The 19,479-nt window shown below is 43.1% G+C and overlaps 3 protein-coding genes across 4 annotated transcripts in view; 1 reads left to right on the forward strand and 2 right to left on the reverse strand.

The window, feature by feature from the left end:
- Positions 1 to 216: 216 nt before the first annotated feature.
- insb (preproinsulin b) lies at positions 217 to 1,161 on the forward strand. The gene is made up of 3 exons (XM_031587393.1): positions 217 to 260; positions 449 to 646; positions 807 to 1,161. Exons 1-3 carry the CDS (start codon positions 230 to 232, stop codon positions 947 to 949), a joined length of 372 nt encoding a protein of 123 aa, XP_031443253.1. The 5' UTR covers positions 217 to 229; the 3' UTR covers positions 950 to 1,161.
- A 2,216-nt stretch (positions 1,162 to 3,377) lies between these two features.
- On the reverse strand, positions 3,378 to 15,350 carry LOC105902860 (hyaluronan mediated motility receptor). The gene is made up of 18 exons (XM_031558038.2): positions 15,154 to 15,350; positions 14,695 to 14,790; positions 14,496 to 14,575; positions 14,329 to 14,406; positions 13,847 to 14,035; positions 12,874 to 12,960; positions 12,625 to 12,736; positions 12,483 to 12,548; positions 12,310 to 12,383; positions 11,547 to 11,766; positions 10,585 to 10,733; positions 8,391 to 8,605; positions 7,282 to 7,440; positions 5,880 to 7,079; positions 5,557 to 5,629; positions 4,829 to 5,005; positions 4,356 to 4,503; positions 3,378 to 3,781 (listed from the first exon to the last, which is right to left on the reverse strand). The coding sequence occupies exons 1-18, from the start codon at positions 15,197 to 15,199 to the stop codon at positions 3,765 to 3,767; spliced, it is 3,186 nt and encodes a 1,061-aa protein (XP_031413898.1). The 5' UTR covers positions 15,200 to 15,350; the 3' UTR covers positions 3,378 to 3,764.
- An 847-nt stretch (positions 15,351 to 16,197) lies between these two features.
- The window catches only part of cyfip2 (cytoplasmic FMR1 interacting protein 2), a 32,365-nt gene continuing 29,083 nt past the window's right edge, over positions 16,198 to 19,479 (reverse strand). For both annotated transcript variants that reach the window (XM_031586769.2, XM_031586770.2), the window contains one exon: positions 16,198 to 18,433. In XM_031586769.2, the coding sequence (XP_031442629.1) occupies positions 18,266 to 18,433 (168 nt within the window). In that variant the 3' untranslated portion in view covers positions 16,198 to 18,265. The remainder of the gene's footprint in view (positions 18,434 to 19,479) is intronic.

The following is a 19,479-nucleotide window of genomic DNA, read 5'->3' on the forward strand; positions in this document are numbered from 1 at the left end:
GATTGCTTGCGCTTCAGTGTGAGCCATCTGTAGATTTGTCTCTGTATCTTAAGCAACAAGCTGAACTGATCTACCTCTGGTCCCCGAAGCGTCTTTCCCTAATACCACTTAGCAAGATGAGCGTGATTATGTACCTACAAGCATTAGATGGCAACTTAGGTTTTTCCGCTGATGTGATCAAAGGCGTCATTGTAGCCAGGGAGTATAAAAGAACAGTGGACACCTTCTCATGTCCAAACTACTTCCACAGCTATCCACAGGTAAGTTGTCTCTAGTAATTGTTAAATCACAGCTATATTACAGACTGAAGCCTCACTCACTCAACTTGGATTACGAAACATTCTCAACTTCCATCCATTCTTCTTCTGAAAACTCTATGAGACCCATCCCATGGTTGTACTGCATAGCTTTGATCAAATTGTTTTGTACATCTTTCCGTGTCCTGCAGCATTCCGGATGGCCCGCCTACCCCCAGCAGCCCCTGTGGTGCTGCTGCTTCTTACTTCCTGTTTCCCACGAGGCTTGACCGCTCCGCCCCAATACCTGTGTGGCTCTCACCTGGTGGAGGCTCTGTACCTGGTGTGTGGTGACAATGGCTTCTTCTACAGTCCCAGCAAGAGCAAAAGGGACCTGGCAGCTCTCCTGGGTAAGGCTACTGTTACCTGGGAAAACATGGTAGAGGGCCCCCCTCACAGATCAGGGACTCCACTTCCTCCACATACAGAATTCTCTATATATTCTGTGTGTTTTACTGTGTGTGGACGTGATATCTGCAAACAGTTTTCTTCTTTCTTCCTTCCTCCTAGTTCTCCTCTCCAAGTCATCAGTCCCGGGGAGACAGAAGCATCCGGTGAACGTGCGCATGGAGGTGAGAATGAAGAGAGGCATAGTAGAACAGTGTTGCCACCAGCCATGCAGCATCTACCACCTGCAGGACTACTGCAACTGACACGCCGCACATGACCGATGCGTCGGTTCTGTCAGAGCCACTGAGGCTACACCAAAGACTGGCAGCTAAACTGCTCAATTCAACTCTGGATCACTGGTTTCACACCTACCCACCACCGCAACACATCTTTGTTTGTCTCAGATACAGGACTGACTCATCTCTGTAATTGGTTGTGTGTTAGCAGCAATAAAATATTGATCAATTTGCATCTACATGGGAATTTGTGTCATTTTCATCGGGAAATGAATTATGAGCAAGACTGCTGTATTACAGAAGCAAGCTGGGCCTGAATGTTTTTTTTTTTTGTGGATGTCTACTGCCCTCTTCTGTTCAAAAAGGGAAATGTATATATCTACACAGTATACATAAGTGTATCTTGGGCTTAACCAAAGGGTTGCCAAGGCTTTGCCTCATTTTCATGCTATTATTTTAACAATAGCAGGAATTAAAGCCACAGTTCCTTTTGGGGTTTGAAAAATGTACACACACTGTGGTCAATGATATCATGCTTATCTTCCAGGGTTACTTTTCATTTTTTCATAGGTACATAGACCCTGTTGGATTTATAGGCCTATTACATTGTCACTGTTGGTGTAAAACTCTTAGTTTTTTAAACCCAATTATAGCATTAAATATCCGCTATGTGTGTGTGTTAGCTCACCATAGCTCTCCTTTGGTTTAAAGTTACTTTTCAGTGGCTATGTTCTGATACTTCCTTAGTCGGCCATTGTTTCATCTCACTTATGCAAAATGTAATGTAGGTTTTACAAGAGATTTCATCTTAATTAGGGCGATTTGATAAAAAAAAAGTCATATTGCGATTATTGTGGTCAATATTGTGATTTGAGATATGTAAACAAATACTGATACAGATACAAACACAAGCAAATGGTATCATGAGTCTACTTGCTTGGGCAGCTCATTAGTATCCCTTTCAAGTCAGGCATGAGAAACACCGTATTTTTTAACTGTAATCAAAACAATTGGTATATTGCCCTGTACATAAAGGGTAGACATTGAGCTGCCAGAGAGGTCAGAACTGGACCCTGGACCCGCTGCATTTTGGGCCTTCATGTGCCTGTTTAGAATGAACTTCTTAGCAGGAGGTTGCTCTCCTCCAGTTTTCACAAGCTCAGCCTTTTTTTCCTGCTTTCTGAGAACACATGAGTAGGCCATTATACAGTAAGTGTTGGCAACACACCCCATCTACACTCAGCATTAATGAGAACTATTAATGCATAGCCTACCACTTAAAATGAAAATATTCTGTGTAATCTTGACTTGTTGAAGGAATGCTTTCACCTGGGGTTACAGCTGAAAATATTATTAGAATGAAGTTATCCACAATAGTATTATATTCATACATTTAGCCTGTAGGGAGTAGATCTTACTTCATTAACAGTGAGTAACGGGTCAATTTCAGAACTGTAGCACATGTGTAGGCTATAATTAAATTATCGTAATTGTTTCCCCATATTTTAAACAAAGTAGGTTGTCAAGTTCACACATGCACATTTTTTATTTAAAGTTCCTCTCCTGGCATTGATTAACCCCCCAAAACACATCTCTGTTCCTCAAAAATACATACATACATATTTAGAAGTTTTTTTTAATGAGAAAAAAAATCTGTTCATGGCCATAAAATGTCTGGTATATAACTCTACACTCTTGTCTTATTAAGTATTCACAGAGCTATGAATATGCTAATTAGATAAACGTGGCTTTGCTGATACCTCTCGTTTCGACATAACCTTATGCTAATGATATGTAAAAGTCCCACCTCACAAGTTGATTGGATTGGTTCCTGAAGTATGAAAGCGAGGCTGTCTGTTACCGTGTTTTTGAGACGGTCATTGGTACACTGCAGTTCCATGGTGGAAACACTCATCCAATAACTAAATTACCCTCTCGATCTAATACCATATAATTACTAAAAGTAGTACTGTGAAGAAAATTCCATAGTATATCAAAGCTTTTTAATTTGATTAAGTGAAGTTTCTGTGAATGTCCAAGTTGCTTTTAAATGGTTTGAATGATGTATGAAGGCTATGCCTTTATGGATTACTTTAGCTTCTCTAGCAGAACTGTGTAGAATTAAAGGCTTGTCTGCACATACACAAAATGTCAGTATTCAGTGAGAGATGATGTAAAAGATTATTTTTTTTTTACATTTTTCTGACAGGCACTACTTTAAATGTTCATATAGTAAAAGGATGAATGTGTTTCTAAATGATTATTGATTGAATGGAGCCTTTTCTCATGTGGCATACAGAACATAGTAGAAATCTAACATAACTTCTATATAAATGTTTCGTAAACTTTTTATAAACTATTGGTTTCATTATTCAAAATGTTTGGAGGCAAATTCAGAATAATACGCATGTCGCAGAGATGCTCTGATCAGGGGTATAGAACAGACAGACAACGCTTTAAAATGTACATGTGAGAAAAAGATAGAATATTTTATTTAAAAAGTGCTGTAATGACAGCTTGGAATACAGTGTACCACATTATCTCTAACATTCGTAAACAACATTAACATGGCTTTTATATTCTTTTAAAAAGAGCTGACATACTGTGACATGTACTTTAAGGTACAAGGCCCTTACATGCATACAGCTGGCATACTATAGCACATATAATGCACATATAATCATAGCCCAGTAACAAGCAGAAGAACGACAGCCACACTAAAAGGAAAGGCATATGAAGAAAAAAATGCATCATGATGTCCGCTTGTGTGGGCAACCCAAAATGTACACTAAGCTTTCGGTGTCACCAATTCTCTGTCCAGGTTTCATCCTGCACGCCGTCTTTAACGAGGTCTGTTCCCTAGAACATCAAGAATGCACAAATGTTAGTGAGGTCTACATACAGTATGTTTATTGATTTGCCTTTAATCAGATAGGACAGCGAAGGTTTGGACAGGAAATGAGATGGAGAGAAGAGGTGGGGAGTGGGATCGGGAGATGACCGCGGGTCGGATTCGAACCCGTGTCCCTGTGGGCGTTCAAGCCCGTATATGGTTGCGCCACAGTGTCCCCCTTCTTTGCAATGTTCATCTAACATTTTGCCCAATTGACTATGAGCTATGCAGTGCAACATTCTGAGTAGCTTTCCAAAATGCATCCTACAAAATTACTCGCCATGCCGTTGGACAAAAATACATCACTACAAGTGGTCCACAAAGATTTGAATTGGTTGGCTTTTCAGGGCAATTGTGCCCCAAAAAAGGTACCATGAGCTTGAAAGTTTTTCAACATTGGGTCAAAAAACCTCCAAGAAATGCCAACCTACACTAATGGGGTAACAAATGGGCTAAACACACTGACCCACACTACCACCCAGCAGCTATTAGCCGTCTGCTGGGGCAGTGTGAAGTAGCTTTGTGGGAACGGGAGCTTACCGGCTTTCAGAGTGGCGGGTGGGCACTGGTTCTCCTTGTGGTCGTGCTTGAAGGCCTTGCTGGGGTCGAAAGACGGCCCCTGGCTTGGCCTCAGCTGCTCCAGCTCCCTCTTCTGTTTCGACGCCAGAGCCCTCAGCTTAGTCACCTCCTGGAGATGCGAACACACACACACACACACACACACACACAGACAGACACACAGACAGAAAAGAGAGAGAGAAAAAAAGAAAAAAAAAAAAGAGAGAGAGAGAGAGAGAGAGAGAGAGAGTATTAAATTAATCTATGTTTGGTAAAGAATATTTTCAGAACATATGAATATCAACAAACTTTGAGACCATCAGAGATTCTTTCATTTGCCATACATGCTGTAGTGAAATGAATGACATCAACATGAGAACTTTTAAATATCTTCCCAGTTCAACACCAGTCCCAACCCCATGGCTGTAGGGACTGAAACCCTCACGGAGTCTGACCTCTTTGAGGTCGAAGTTCTCCCCCTTGAGCTTGATGACGTGTTTGATCTTCTGCTTCTGGTTCTGGTGACCCATCAGGCGGGCGTACGCGTCCGATATGCGGGTCAGTTCCTCCTGCGTGGCCCCCTTCTCGTTGAGGAGGGCGCTCCGTTCCGCCGCAAAGTTGTCCAGCTGCTCCTGCAGAGGGGGAGGAGAGGACGCAAAGGCACATGAGTGGGACAGCTAGAGAAAGGAAGTCAAGGCTAACTGACTATTATTACAGGCGGAGACATTAGTACAGCTTCATTGTGTGTGTGTGTGTGTGTGTGTGTGTGTGTGTGTATTTGTAGGTTAATATGTGTTTCAAAAGTCAGGACAGAGGCAGCTGAAAGGTTTGAGACAGGGCTTGTGACTGGACATCAAAGGCAAGAAGAAGATAACTAGTGGTTGTGCCTTCCTGACTGACCAAATGTGGAGCCACTGAGATAAGAGTCTTCAACCCACCCAACGCAGTGGAACTGCGACACCCTGCAACAGTAGCCTGTGTGTCTACAGGGAAGCTCTGCGGGATTGACTGCTTTTCTTAGTCTAAGTGAACGGGGGACATGTTACTGATAGACTGCTCCTGGGCCCCTCCAAAGGCCCCTAGACTTCAGTCAGTCAGGCCGTCTCCTGCTCCTGCACCTCCAAAGGCCCTTAGTCTTCAGTCGGTCAGGTCAGTATAAATAACAATAAGCAGCAACACTTACCTGGAAAGGCTGGACTTTGGAATATAGCACCTCGTACAGGTTTTTCCACTTTTCCATCTCTGCATCATTTGAGCTAAGGAGAGCCAAAGAGAGAGAGAGTTGTCAGCCATGCCATTTTTCCATCTTTATTTATTGTTATTATTATTATTAAATCTCCAATCAGACAACCCCCCCTACAGTGGTCAAATATGCACCTTATTTAAAGAATAAAACAAGTTTACTGAAGATTCAGGACTAAACATGCATGGAAATCTTCTGCTCATTAATATCCTTAGTTGGTGGTATTCTATTCTGTTCTATTCGACCATAGGTAGAGTGCTCACCTCTGTTCACGTGCTTGTGTGAGGCGCGCCTCCATCTCCTCCCTCTCCTGCTCCAGCTGCCTCTGCAGGTTCTCCCTCTCTTCCGCCAGGTCCTCCACCCGCACACGGAGCCCCCGCCTCTCCTCATCGGCCTCCTCCAGCCTTCTTTGGAGCTCCATCTTCCCCTCCTCAACGGACTCCATCCTGGCCTGGAGACTGCCGGCCTTTGCCATACGGCCCTCTACCGAGTCCCTCCTCCGCTGCTCAAGCCTGGCAGTCTCCTCCCGCTCCTTCTCCAGCTGGGCTAGGATGGTGCTCCTCTCCTCCTCAAACTGGACTAGGATGCTGCTCCTCTCCTCCTCAAACTGGGCTAGGACGCTGCTCCTCTCCTCCTGCTCCTTCTCCAACTGGGCTAGGATGATGCTCCTCTCCTCCATCCTCTTCTCCAGCTGGGCTAGGAGGCTGCTCTTCTCCTCCTCAAACTGGGCTAGGATGCTGCTCCTCTCCTCCCGCTCCTTCTCCTTCTGGGCTAGGAGGCTGCTCTTCTCCTCCTCAAACTGGGCTAGGAGGCTGCTCTTCTCCTCCTCAAACTGGACTCGGATGCTGCTCCTCTCCTGCCTCTCTTTCTCCAGCTCGGCTTGGACAAAGCTCCTCTCCTCCCGCTCCTTCTCTAGCTGCTCCAGGTTGTTGCTCCTCTCCTTCTCCAACTGGGTTAGGATGCTACTTCTCTCGTCCCTCTCCTTCTCCTCTAGCTGTTCCAGAGATCTTCTTCTCTCCTCTTTCTCCTTCTCCAGCTGTTCCAAGGCACGGCTTCTCTCCTCCCTCTCCTTCTGTAGCCGTTCCAGACCCTTGCTCCTCTCCTCCTCTAGCTGTTCCAGGGAGCTTTTTCTTTCCTCTCTCTCCTTCTCCAGCTGTTCCAAGGCACGGCTTCTCCCCTCCCTCTCCACCTCTAGCTGTTCCAGGGTGCTACTCCTTTCCTTTCTCTCCTTCTCTAGCTCCTCCAGGATGTGGTTCCTCTCCTTCTCCAGCTGTTCCAGGGCACATCTCCTCTCCTCTACCAGCTGGACAAGGGTGCTGCTCTTCTCCACTGTACTCAGTTGCATCTCCCTCTGGCTCTCCAGCTCCTCCTGCAGGCCACGGAGGGCACGGTCGTGGGCATCCTGAGCACACTCCAGCTCTTCCTCCTTCTGTGCAAGCTGTGTGCGGGATTCCAGCAGCATTCTGGGTAGGATTTTACACACGCATGAAAAACACACACAAAGCACAGGCATGAGGGAAGGATCACACACAAAATCAAACCATTACTAACTGCATCAAGTGAAACAGGCCTCTCATTCTATATAAAATTCTATACAAACTTTAATTGAATTGAATTTAATCTGCACCAAATGAGTGAGTGAGTAAGGGAGTGGTCTGGGCATACCTGGCATACTCCTCCCTGGTCTTCTCCTGTGTCTGCTCGAGACAGTCCTGCCGCTGCTGCTCCTCCTGCAGCTCCTGGCTGAGCCGGGCCACCTCCCGTTCTAGCGACCGCACCCGCTCCTCCGCCTCGCTCCGCTGCTCCTCCACGGACTGCGACAGCCTGGGTGTGTGTGCAAACGCATTAGAAGTCTGGGCAAATGCACGAATTACAACACAACAAGCAGATCGGACGGCACCGACACAATTGGAATACAACACTCAAGGACAGCGCGTGTAAAGATAGTCTTCTCAATGTCTGATTAGTTGAACTGGTTTGAATTTTACCATAACAACTTATGTTAACCAAGGGTTCACGTTAGTTAACAGGCTAGTCTTGCGACTAGCAATAAACACAAACCAGTCATTTTTAGGACCCGATAATCCACAAATGAATATTGATGATACAGTTTAACGGTCATGTCAGATATTTCACTGTGCTCTAATTCGGCACATTATCTTCTTATTGCGACTTCCAGCGGTTTAGATGGTATTCGTCCCGGCAGCAACTCCTATCGTTTAGGAGAAGAGTGCAACGAGTCAAATGTGCCTCTAGCACAAGTATAAAAGTCGATGGTGTTAGCCCAAGTTAGCCCACACAACGAGCAACGCGTCAAATATAACGGCGCATTCATTCATGCAAATTTCTTATGGCCAAATATAAATGCATTTTTCTGCACTATGAAATAAACTAAGAACCTATTCAGAGTAGAGTCTAACCGGGCCAATGAACTATCAAATTTCATGTGATAACATGATCATCATAACATGTCTTTTACCATCTGGTCTCACAGCACCAGACATGACTTTGGCATTCCCTGAAGAGAGTTTACAGTCGGGAGACAACTACTTTGACCTCTTGAGCTGACCTTTGGCCTGGTCGAGCTCCGTCTTGAGCTGCTATTGGAGACTAATAGCCAACCAACGTATGCCAAAATGTATGTCCACTAACACCACAACATATCTGAACCCTGACCTCTCGACATGTCTCCTGTTACCACAATAAAACATCTAACGATCAAAATTTGAATCTACATTCTAAAAATCACCATGACAACAAACTTAACCTCTGACCTGTTGATCTGATCTGTGGCGTGGTCCAGCTCGGTTTTCAGTTCCTGGTTGCAGCCCTGCAGGTTCAGCAGATCGCCCAATCCCCTGTGCTCCTGAGCCTCCAGAGCCGACAGCTCGTCCAACGCCCCCTCCAGCTCCGCCTCCAGCCTCCGGCGCTCTCCTGCCGCCACATCCCACTCCCGTTCCAGAGTGGCCTTCATGGAGTGGGTACGCTCCTGAGCACCACACGGATGGGAGGCAGAGAGGGACAAAAAAGATCAGCCTTATAATAGCAGACGGCAACGTTTTTAATCAACTTATGAAAAGGTTTTGTGTAATTTTGAGCAATGTCAAGCAATTGGATAGGAAAATAGAGATCTGGCATGTTAAAATCTCATACAGTATTATTGTACTTTTCCTATGACATTTTCATTGTTTATCACAACCATTTTCTGTCTTACATCAACTACCATACTTCGGTAACAACTACCATAACTTTCCTGTGTATTTATCAATCAACAGACTATTGTCACTGCTTAATTGCGCCGTCAGTATAGGGTGGAAGTATATAGACGTGGTCTGTGAGATCTCGGAATCAAGGCCCCGAGGAGAATAACCCAACTCAATTCCCAGTGACAAGCACGTATGCAGAGGGAGCAGGTAAAGTAGGTCATGTGCTCCATGACATGCAGGACCAGTTTGACAGGTAGACTCTACAGCAGTTAATCAAAGTTGCAGATTGCAGGCAAGTATGACAACTTTTTTAATAGTCTAATCCGCACAGGACAAACAGTTCCTGAAATTCTAACTAACTAGAAAATAGTGCTAGATGTTAAATAAGCCAACCACCGCAGGCAGCAACCAAGGGGGCGAAAACCTAGCAGTCACACCTGCTCTTCTGTGTCACTCATCATTAGAATCGGCCACCTCAGTTGAGCGTGACACACCCGCTAAATAATTCAGAACTTGTTTTCAACATGCAGAAACACTCACTGCTCCCCTGAGGGGAGTCGTGTTCCGGGACTAACTGATAAGAGAGACAGAAGACAATCAGGTGACTCTGAGATTCTTCTGAATGAAGAGTGTGCTACAAATAAAATGAATTATTATTATTATTATCATTATTAGGATTCCTCCGTCAGGAGGAAACCTATTGTTATTGTAGGTTTTCTTATTATTATGTTTGTACCATGGAAGTCAATGGCAGCCCCTAGAACCATATGGTAACTTTTTCTGAAATTTGGCACACTCATTAAGGACAGTCCCTTCTTTACTCACACCAAGTTTCATGTCTCCCACTAGACCACGCTAGCGCCACCAACGGGTCAAAGTTGGACTTTTGTTAACACACACAACTTTTGAACCGTTTGACCGATTTTCAAAAATGAGGTACCATTGGATTCCTTGGATCAAGACGAATTCGACGTTCAATGGCGTCAATTTTCGTTTGTATAGATTTTACGCTATTACCGGTTTTATCAAACTGCTTTGACAGCCTACTCTTCCTACAATTTTTCTCAAATCCCATATGGTAACTTTTTCTGAAATTTGGCACACTCATTTAGGACAGTCCCTTCTTTACTCTCACCAAGTTCCATGTCTCCCACTAGACCACACTAGCGCCACCAACGGGTCAAAGTTGGACTTTTGTTAACACTGTAACTTTTGAACCGTTTGACCGATTTTCAAAAATGAGGTACCATTGGATTCCGTGGATCAAGACGAATTCAACGTTCAATGGCGCCAATTTTCGGTTTATAGATTTTCTGTTATTCCCGGTTTTATCAAAAAAACTTTGAAAGCTTACTCCTCCTACAATTTTGGTCAAATCTTCTTCAAAATCACCAGAGATGATCTTCAGACCAAGCCTCACAAAAAGTATTCATAGAATTTTGATCCTCACAACCACTTGTCCAGTATAGCCACTCAAATTCAGCAGAAAAGCCGCCATACAGGAAGTGAAGTAATATCTAAGCAAATCTTTGAGATGTAACCCTAGGTGACAGTGGTAGAGAAGTCGTTTAGTAATCAGAAGGTTGTTAGTTCAATTCCCTGTCAAAGCGTCTTTCAGCAAGACACTTCTTTCTTTCCCTTCTTCACTCTTCTTTCCAAAATTGTGAAGAATATACATTTCCCCCTGGTTTTGCAATCTTTGGAGGAATCCGCATCGCTGCTTGCAGCTATATTTATTATTATTATTATTACTACTCTTTACCTTCTCCTCCTCCAGCTGGGTGCTCAGCGTGCTGTGGCTCTCCTTCAGCTCCACCAGTTCTTCCCGCTCCACTCGCCGGCTCTCCTCCAGGGAACTGATTTCCGATTTCAGCTCCTGGACACGTCGCAAGCCCTCCTCCTGGGTCCTGGCTGTAGAGGCAACACACACACACACACAGAGAGTCAGATTAAACACTGCAGAAATAAAAACTACCCTGTGGCACAAATCAAAGTAGATGGTTCCATGCTTCATGGTTCTTTAGCCTTTCCCTTAAAGCATCTTGCAAGCACTGACTTGACTTATGTTCCATTTGCACTGACGACTTACACCCACCCACCCACCCACCCACCCATCCATCCATCTATCCATCCTTCCCCTACAAGACTAGTATTCAAAACACAGTAGACCAGAGTAGCTCTGCCTCTGTGTGAAGTGAAGCTGTCGGCGGGGCCACCGCCATCACGCCTTACCTCTCTCGTCCTCCAGCACCATACACCTGTCCCCCAGGTGAGCCACACCGCCGTCACGCCTCACCTCTCTCTTCCTCCAGCACCATACACCTGTCCCCCAGGTGAGCCACACGCCTCACCTCTCTCTTCCTCCAGCACCATACACCTGTCCCCCAGGTGAGCCACACGCCTCACCTCTCTCTTCCTCCAGCACCATACACATGTCCCCCAGGTGAGCCACACGCATCACCTCTCTCTTCCTCCAGCACCATACACCTCTCCCCCAGGTGAGCCACACGCATCACCTCTCTCTTCCTCCAGCACCATACACCTCTCCCCCAGGTGAGCCACACGCCTCACCTCTCTCTTCCTCCAGCACCATACACCTCTCCCCCAGGTGACACCTCACCTCTCTCTTCCTCCAGCACCATACACCTGTCCCCCAGGTGAGCCACACGCCTCACCTCTCTCTTCCTCCAGCACCATACACCGGTCCCCCAGGTGACACCTCACCTCTCTCTTCCTCCAGCACCATACACCTGTCCCCCAGGTGAGCCACACGCTGATCCAGCTCCTCCTCCGTCCGGCGCAACACCACCCGCAGCCGAGCCAGCTCCTGCTCCTGCTGCCGCACGGCATCCTGGGAGGCCTGCAGCTCCTCACTGCCGTCCTCCTTCTTCAGCTCGAGCTTCTTCAGTGCTTCCTGGGAGGCCTTCAGCTTATGGCGCAAATCCTTCACGCAGAGAAATCATTCAAGTTAAAAGAGATCAGGTCAGCCGCAAAGACCCCACTTGAAAGCGAGGAGACCTACTGTACATAGGGTTAAATGTCATGCAACGCAGCAGCTAAATAAATACAAGCATTTCAAACTAAAATACTTTTCGATAACCACTGGGAAATATTAAACTACTATTCAACCGTGATGAACTTGATGTTTAAATAAGTGACAGTGCATCATTTATTTATTAATTCTCCTGTGTGGGTGTATGGCCTTTTTAACTCTCCCATATAGTAAGACCTTTACCTGCGAATGCTGATGGCTATGACAACATTGTTACCTATGACCATGACCTATAATTACATATACACATATAAAGCAGCTTAGCTCTGTCCACTGAGTTCGTCTTAGTCTACAGGGTTTGCTAACATTACTCAGTAGTTCAACACTCGAGTGCAGAGCACAGCCACTGTAAGGCATTGTCATATACATGTCTACATATGGGTCAAAGACAAACTGTACTACTACTACTACTACTACAAACGCATGAAATTGTACCAGAAGTTCCTCATTGGCGGTATCCAGGTACTCCTGAAGAATCTTGACTTCCTCCCTTAGTTCCTGAATCACAGCTATTAAGGAGAAAATATTGAAGTACATAGAGAAACTGACAGTACAAATTGGTGTGCATGCACATTTCACAGTAAACTAAATAAAAACAAATTAGTTACCATGAAGTTTGTCCATTTCTGTTTCAAGCTCTTCATTGTGTGACTTCGTCTCTTTGTGAAGGTCCTCTGAAGACGGAACAAACAAATGTTAGTGGCTGTTATCTCATAACATCTTCCTTATTCTAAAGCTAAACAAACTCACCCAGGTCGTCGTTTCTTTCCTTGAGGGCAGCAAGAGTGGCTCTGGAAGCTTCTAGATCGATCTCTAAAACCTTGACTTTGCCTTCCAGATTTATTTGAAGGAAACTCAATTCCTAGTGCAAATGAATAAGCATGAGAATAATCAACAGACAAATCTGGGTATGCATGTCCATGACATTGTGTGTCATTTTTCATTCCCACTGCTAGACAGTAACATTTTGACAGCGTAACAAAGGAAACACTGTTTTACCTTATCTTTAGCGTCTATTTTATTCCTTGCTTCCATCAGTTCCATACTGAGAGTGTTGATCTTTTTCTTGGATGTGTCAGATGAAAACTGGAGAGCATAGCAGAAACAACATTATCTAGATCAAATATCAGAGGTCTTTGAGTATACAAAACAACACAGTCTGTAGAACGTAAAACACATCTATTTGAAATATGTCTATGCAAGTTCATTTTAAAGAAGGTAATAAAATGTGTTAAATGGCTGAACAGTAGCTCAGCCTTTAATTTAGCTGGCTGGCTTGTTAAAGTTAGCTCTTCCCCATCTTTGCTACTTTAGTCAATGCCATCGTTGGTGCCATTCATTTGCCTTTCAGAGATTGGTCACAGATTTTTCTACTTTTAAGTTTGTAAGGCAAGGATTATTCCCTGGTGGTGTAAGATCTGCACATTGCTTGTTTATTTGCAAATTAATTCCCTTTATGTATTTAGTTTGAGCAACAGCCAAATATGAGAAAATGATGTCAGCCAAATATCTGTCATCAGCCATCCTAAGCCATTAGATATAGATATCAGTATCAGCCCTAAAAATGCATTTAAGTCCATCCCTAGTAGTCATGTGACTCATACCATGTGACCTCGGTGTGTATTTTTGCTAGTTACTTCCTGTCACGCCTTTACAACTGATGATGGTGTTTGGTTTCTGTTAATAGTCCAGTGATTTTAATAAACGTTTTAAAACACTTCTATTTGAAATATTTGCATGATATATAGACATATGTCATAGGAGACAAAAACAATTTAGCAAATGCTTTCATCCACAGCGCCTTTCAATAGAAATAAGGCATACATTTGATCAGTATGCGTGTGCCACAGGAAACGGACCCATAACCTTGGTGGTAGTGGTACCCTTCTTTCCCTCAGTTGAGCAACAGGAACATTAAGTTGACATATTGATATTGGAGTGTCAGAGCCAAGTGATCATCTGTAACCCTGACCTTGTTCTTCAAGAATTCGTTTGTCTTCTTCAGCTCCCCAAGCTGCCTCTCCTGCGAGGCCATGTTGGCAGCCATGCCCGTCTTCTCTCTGGTGGCGGCGAGCAGCTTAGCCTCCAGCTTCTTCACCTCTTCCTCCAGGGCCAGCAGCCGGCGATCCTGCTCCCCTTTCTGCTGCACCAGAGACCGGATCTACAACCGCCAGCAAGAATGTTGGAGCAGTGCGGTTATATACTCAAGTCTGGTTCAGCATTTAAACATATTGTCTTGTATAGTGTAGTCTGAAACCATCAGATAGAGTTGTGAAAGGTATGTCATAATCATGCCCAAGGTGGTACAGACAGTCCCAGTGCAAGTATGCAGAATCTAGTATAGTCTAAGATCTCTGCCCTTGTGAAGACGGTTTTATAACACAATGCCATCCCCCCATGACTACTTTGGATGCGGATGTGTGTAAATCGTGTGCTGTTATGATTCTGGCTAACCTCTTTCTCCAGGAGATTCTGTCGTTTCATCTGTAGGGACATATTTATCTTGTCTTTTTTGGCGCTCGCCCCTTCAACCTGGATGAAAAATCAAGAAATTAGACCCTCATCTTGTTTTTATAGAGCTGGGTTTTGTTTTTGCTCCACTACATTAGTATCAAACTCACCAAACCATCGACAGACATTGTTCGACGAATTGGGGACGCAGGAACATCTTTCATAGGTGATGGTGATACAGTTCCGTCAGCTATTTTAAATATGAAGAAGAAAGTTAACGTTAAGCAGAAGAAACGGTCCTTTACAAGGCACCGAATACTCTAAACGCCAGATCATGCATGACATCAAACAGAACGTCTTGGAACTCACGTTTGAGGGGCTTGAAGCGCTCTGCTTTCTGGAATGAAACAGCACCCTTGGCTCCACCGGACTTAACCTCGTATGCACCAGGCGCAGGGGCGCAACCTAAAACAAATTACATTAACGTTATATAATGCGAGTTGAGTAACGTCAAGTCATATGCTGCTTGAAACGGATCACGTTTGTGACCTCTTGTGAGTTAAGTTTTAACATTAGACGCAACTTTCACCTTTCAACTTCGCTCTCGTTAGCTACTGCATTTGTCTCTTGTTGTTTGTTTTAGATAACCAAGCTAGATATTAGTAGCGACTTGAGTAACTACCTGGCTAACAAAAGTTAGCTACATGAACTTGCTCGTTACCCTGTTTTGTTTTCGAATTGCTTATTAGCACGCTATCGCTAGCTGGGATAGCGACACAACAGTAGCTAACACAGTAGGCTATGTTAACATCGATAGGTTACACTTACCAGTGTCTTCATTAAATCGTTTCACAGGAGCCCTCGAAAAAGACATGACTTCAGTATTGCTACCTCGACTGCCTTTATGAGATTTTTCCACGACAAATGTCCCGCAACTCACAATGTTGTTAATGAAAACCTTTCATTAACGAGTCAGCTGCCTTGCTGACGCTACAATGTCAAGTCGAAAACACTCAAGCCAGTTCCACCCGCTGAAATTTAAAAACTGGAGTCTTGTCCAATCAGAGTGACGTATGCAAGAAAACCGCGTCCTAGCCAATCATTGTAAAGGTGGTTAGCTACAACGTACACACTGTAACGTCTGAAGAGTAGACCATGGACTGAGATTTGTTTCCAATTAACATAATATATTTACATAACGGTTTACATAACAAATATAAAAAATATAAATAAGCAATGCAATTGAAGTAAAGTTTGTGATTAAAAATATACTAGATTAAAAAAACCTAAATAAAAACATGGACTGCACGAATAAACACAAAAAAGTAACACAATAATTACAAATACATCTGTCATAATTTACAATACATTAAATAACTAACAATAGCAATTGACAAATTGAAGGTCATTCTATTTCATAACCAGGTAGTGATGTTCATTTTGATTATAAAATGTTTTACTGTGTTCAATGGCATTCTTTTTATGCCTATATTTTGCCTCAGGTTGCTATGCTTTGCATAGGAGTAAGCTATAGGAGCCTACAAGATTAGACAAAGTACAAAATAATGCTTAGTTTGATTTTTTATATGTTTTTAACCAAATGTTTATTTATAAAAGTATAGTTATGTATATATCGTTACAATTATATAATTCAGATTATAATTATAAAATTATAGTGCCATTTTTATGTGAGTGCAATATTAATCTTACCCCATACAATCAAAATAAATAATATCTCTCTCTCTCTCTCTGTCACTGTTAGACCTCAGACGTACAGGATATACCTATTCATAATCACACAAAGTTTGTTTTCTTACTTTCTGTATCTGTTGCTGTTATATGCCAATATATTCACAGAGGAAGAAGACGACATTTAGTTAGATCTTTTTTATTTCATGGAAATACAACAATTTCACTTCCTTTGCAGGACCATTTGTTGTACATTTTCATTACTTTCTTCACGGTATTTTGTATTTCAAAACATGATCACTCGTACAACAACATCATGAACAAAACCTCATTTCACAAAGAGTCTCATGATGACAATAAATTACACCGGTCATGCTAAGGTTTTTTTTCTGAAAACAAAGCTTCAATAATTTTCACTTATTTATTACTTTTTTATCAACAGATTCACCCCTTCAAGGAACAGTGTAACTGTATGCATAAATATAGTACTGTAAAAGGACCAATTACTCAAAACAAATACTGTACCCAAAATAAAAAGTCCAAAGAACAAAACAAAAAAGTTAACAGTGATGCGTGAGTGAACTCATGGGTATCGATTTACAATAACAGCTGCCATACCAGACAGTCTCTTAAAAGTTTCCTTCATATGAATACAAAATGAGAAGAGAGGAAAAAATTGCATTTGTTTCTAACACTGCTAAATCAAAGAGAGCAGAGTGGCGAACACTGAACACCTTTACCAATTCCTTCACTCTTTTCCTTCGTCTCTGGCCGAGAAGAAAGGACGTTCAAGCATTAGCTTCAAAAACATCCGTTCAACTTCTCTCATCTCTTTTCGGTTATGTAATTATGTTAAAATCAGTCTGTTTGTACGCTCCTGACACACCTACAGCTCATAGGTGGTTAGCATGCTAGTAGTTAGCATCTCCCAGCTATTAAGGGAGCACGTTAAAGACCCTGGACTGGCAGCACCACAAGAGGTATTTCAGAAGACTTCCCTATAAGTCAGTCACACAGTACTGCCCTGTACAGCTTTGAAACGGCACTACTCTCGTCATGATGGGTCTGTGCGAGCGGAAAAAAAGAAATGTGTAAACCATTCAAACAAACTGGTTTTGATGAACTCATAAAAAAATCGGATCATGTTTTCAAATATTAGTAAAGGCAAGTATGCTGAAGGTTTAGATGAGATGATAATTAAAAACAAATAACAATTACTACACTCAGTACCTTGTTTAGTCAAACTCCAAAAAATGTACAATGGAACACAGGCATTAATAAAATGGCATAGAAGCCTAAAAAGGATAGAGGTCAAATAAATACATGAATTCAGAAAGCTGTGATTTTTTTTGTTTTCTTTTCAGACACTCCACAGTGAGGGGTTCGGAGAGGGGTTCATACATATAGACATTGAGATTAATTCTTGGTGTCCAAATTATCAAACGCAAAAACATTATTTATGTATGATTTTTTTTTACATATGGCAAATGTGGGCTGAGTAAAAAGTGAAGAAATTAAAGGGTGAATGGGCAACACAAGGCGACTTGGATTTCTCCGCTTTGCTGAATGATTTTAAAGGGTGACATTTGAGCATAAAAAAATTAAGAAAATCTATGATGTATACTCCTGGTCTCTTTTCTCACCACAGACTCAATGGTTATATGACAGCAATTTAAAATGAGGAGAAAAAATAGTCACATTTTACTCTGAATAATATATATTAATTATTTTAGCTTTTATCTTGGTAGCATGAAACATGTTCAACTTTGCACAGTTCTCATGCTGTATTACCTATCCCTTTTTTGTTTTCTCTTTCTTTGTTTGTTTGTTTGTTTGTTTGTTGCTGCTTTTATGGTTACCTTTTGGGCCCGGGTTGGTCAGAAAAGAAATCCAGTGGATCCCTTTTCACCACTAGTTCTGCTCTACACCTTTAAAAGGTGTGCTGCGATCTTTCAGCTGGGGACTGCGTAGAGTGTTGAGTGTTAAAACTGTAAAAGGCTAATGAGAGAGGCCAGCAAGGGCCACCGGCCCTCAAGTGCCATCGAGAGAGTCAGGAGGTAAGAGCCCATCTGGAGGTCCAGGGTTTTTGAACTCAGGATGTGTATGTGTGTGTGTGTGTGTGTGTGTGTGAGAGCACATGTGTGTGTGTGTGTGTGATTTGGTGAGCTGTTATGAGTCAGAGGAGACGAGATGGTGGTGGCGGTAGTGGGGGTAGAGCACATGGGAACAGGGCGGCCGATGAGGCTCAGTTTCAACAGGTGGTGGCCAGGGACTGGTGGATGGGAGGCTGGAAACAGCGCACATGCTCTACCGTGGAACTGTCTGTTTCGACGGCCTTCATGTACTTGTTGAGGATGGCGAAGATCTCGTTGTTGAGGATCTGGTACTTCCTGATGCGGTCGGCCATTTTCTTCAAGGGCTGCGGGAACAGACAGAGGGTACAAAAGAGAGGCGTTATCAGAGTGAAGAGGGTACAACAGATGCTTCTGACGTGTGCATAGGCGGAGATCCCGGGGGGGACGTGTCCCCCCCCTACCATAAAGTTGTCCCCCCCAACAATCATTGGAAACAAAACAAAACATTTTTGAAAAATAGGGTAATATGAAATAAAAATACGACGACACAAGCGGTGCTAATTATAGACGTAAAACAATGTGTTTTTTAAGTGTTGAAAAATCATGTTCCCCCTATTCCTCAAAGTGGGTTGGTTCACATGCTGTTTCCAACTGGCAGGGCTACCAGCAGCTCCGTGTTTCAGTTAATCAGCCCAGTAGCCTACACGGTCAGATTGTCAGACTGTTTCCTCCTCTGTCTCCTGTCGCTGCCGATATGATACACGATATCTAAAGAGATTTACCTCATTCTCGAACGCAGTAAGAACATGTAAAGAAGAAGTTTTTTTTCTAAACTTCATTTACGAAGTTCCAATCGATATGCAGAAGTATACATACGTTTATTAATGGATTGGCATGACAACGTGAACGTTTGCCGATAACACACGCATGCCGGTAATTAACACCGTTAAGATAGCTAGCTAGACAGTCTAGACACTGTCCTGTCAGGGGCAGGTTCATGCTAGTTAATAAACGTAGGTCTACATCTCAGTGCCTCTCCAGATTTGTTAAATTATCTGAAGGTAAATGAATGTCATCTTTTCCTGCGGTCCATTAACTATGCTGGTATTTCAACATGGGGTGGCAGTGGTACAGGGGGTAGAGAAGTCGTATTATAATCATGAGGTTACTAGTTCGATTCCCTGTCAAAGTATCCGTGAGCTGTTTTATAACTTATTTTGAGCATCAAGTTCTCTTGAACTTTAGACATTATTTGTCTGTAAATAAATATTTCATGTTAGTACATTTAATGCTGTTTAGAGAATTCTAAAATGACTTCGAATTTCTGTTTGTAAATGTGATAAGAGAATTCGGTATTTAGCAGTTTATGCTAGCTCTCGTGAAAGCAATT

The sequence above is a fragment of the Clupea harengus genome, chromosome 20 (genome assembly GCF_900700415.2).
Source record: "Clupea harengus chromosome 20, Ch_v2.0.2, whole genome shotgun sequence".
NCBI classification, from domain to species: domain Eukaryota; kingdom Metazoa; phylum Chordata; class Actinopteri; order Clupeiformes; family Clupeidae; genus Clupea; species Clupea harengus.

Bases quoted from the DNA above. Each gene is read 5' to 3' on its own strand.
- insb (XM_031587393.1), top strand. From the start codon at position 230: ATGTCCAAACTACTTCCACAGCTATCCACAG. The intron at 261-448 runs GTAAGTTGTCTC...CGTGTCCTGCAG, and splicing joins ACTTCCACAGCTATCCACAG to CATTCCGGATGGCCCGCCTA. The intron at 647-806 runs GTAAGGCTACTG...CCTTCCTCCTAG, and splicing joins GGACCTGGCAGCTCTCCTGG to TTCTCCTCTCCAAGTCATCA.
- LOC105902860 (XM_031558038.2), bottom strand. From the start codon at position 15,199: ATGTCTTTTTCGAGGGCTCCTGTGAAACGATTTAATGAAGACACTG. The intron at 12,384-12,482 runs GTAACTAATTTG...TCTCCTTAATAG, and splicing joins AGAAATGGACAAACTTCATG to CTGTGATTCAGGAACTAAGG. The intron at 8,606-10,584 runs GTAAAGAGTAGT...TGTGGTGCTCAG, and splicing joins CCCAGCTGGAGGAGGAGAAG to GAGCGTACCCACTCCATGAA.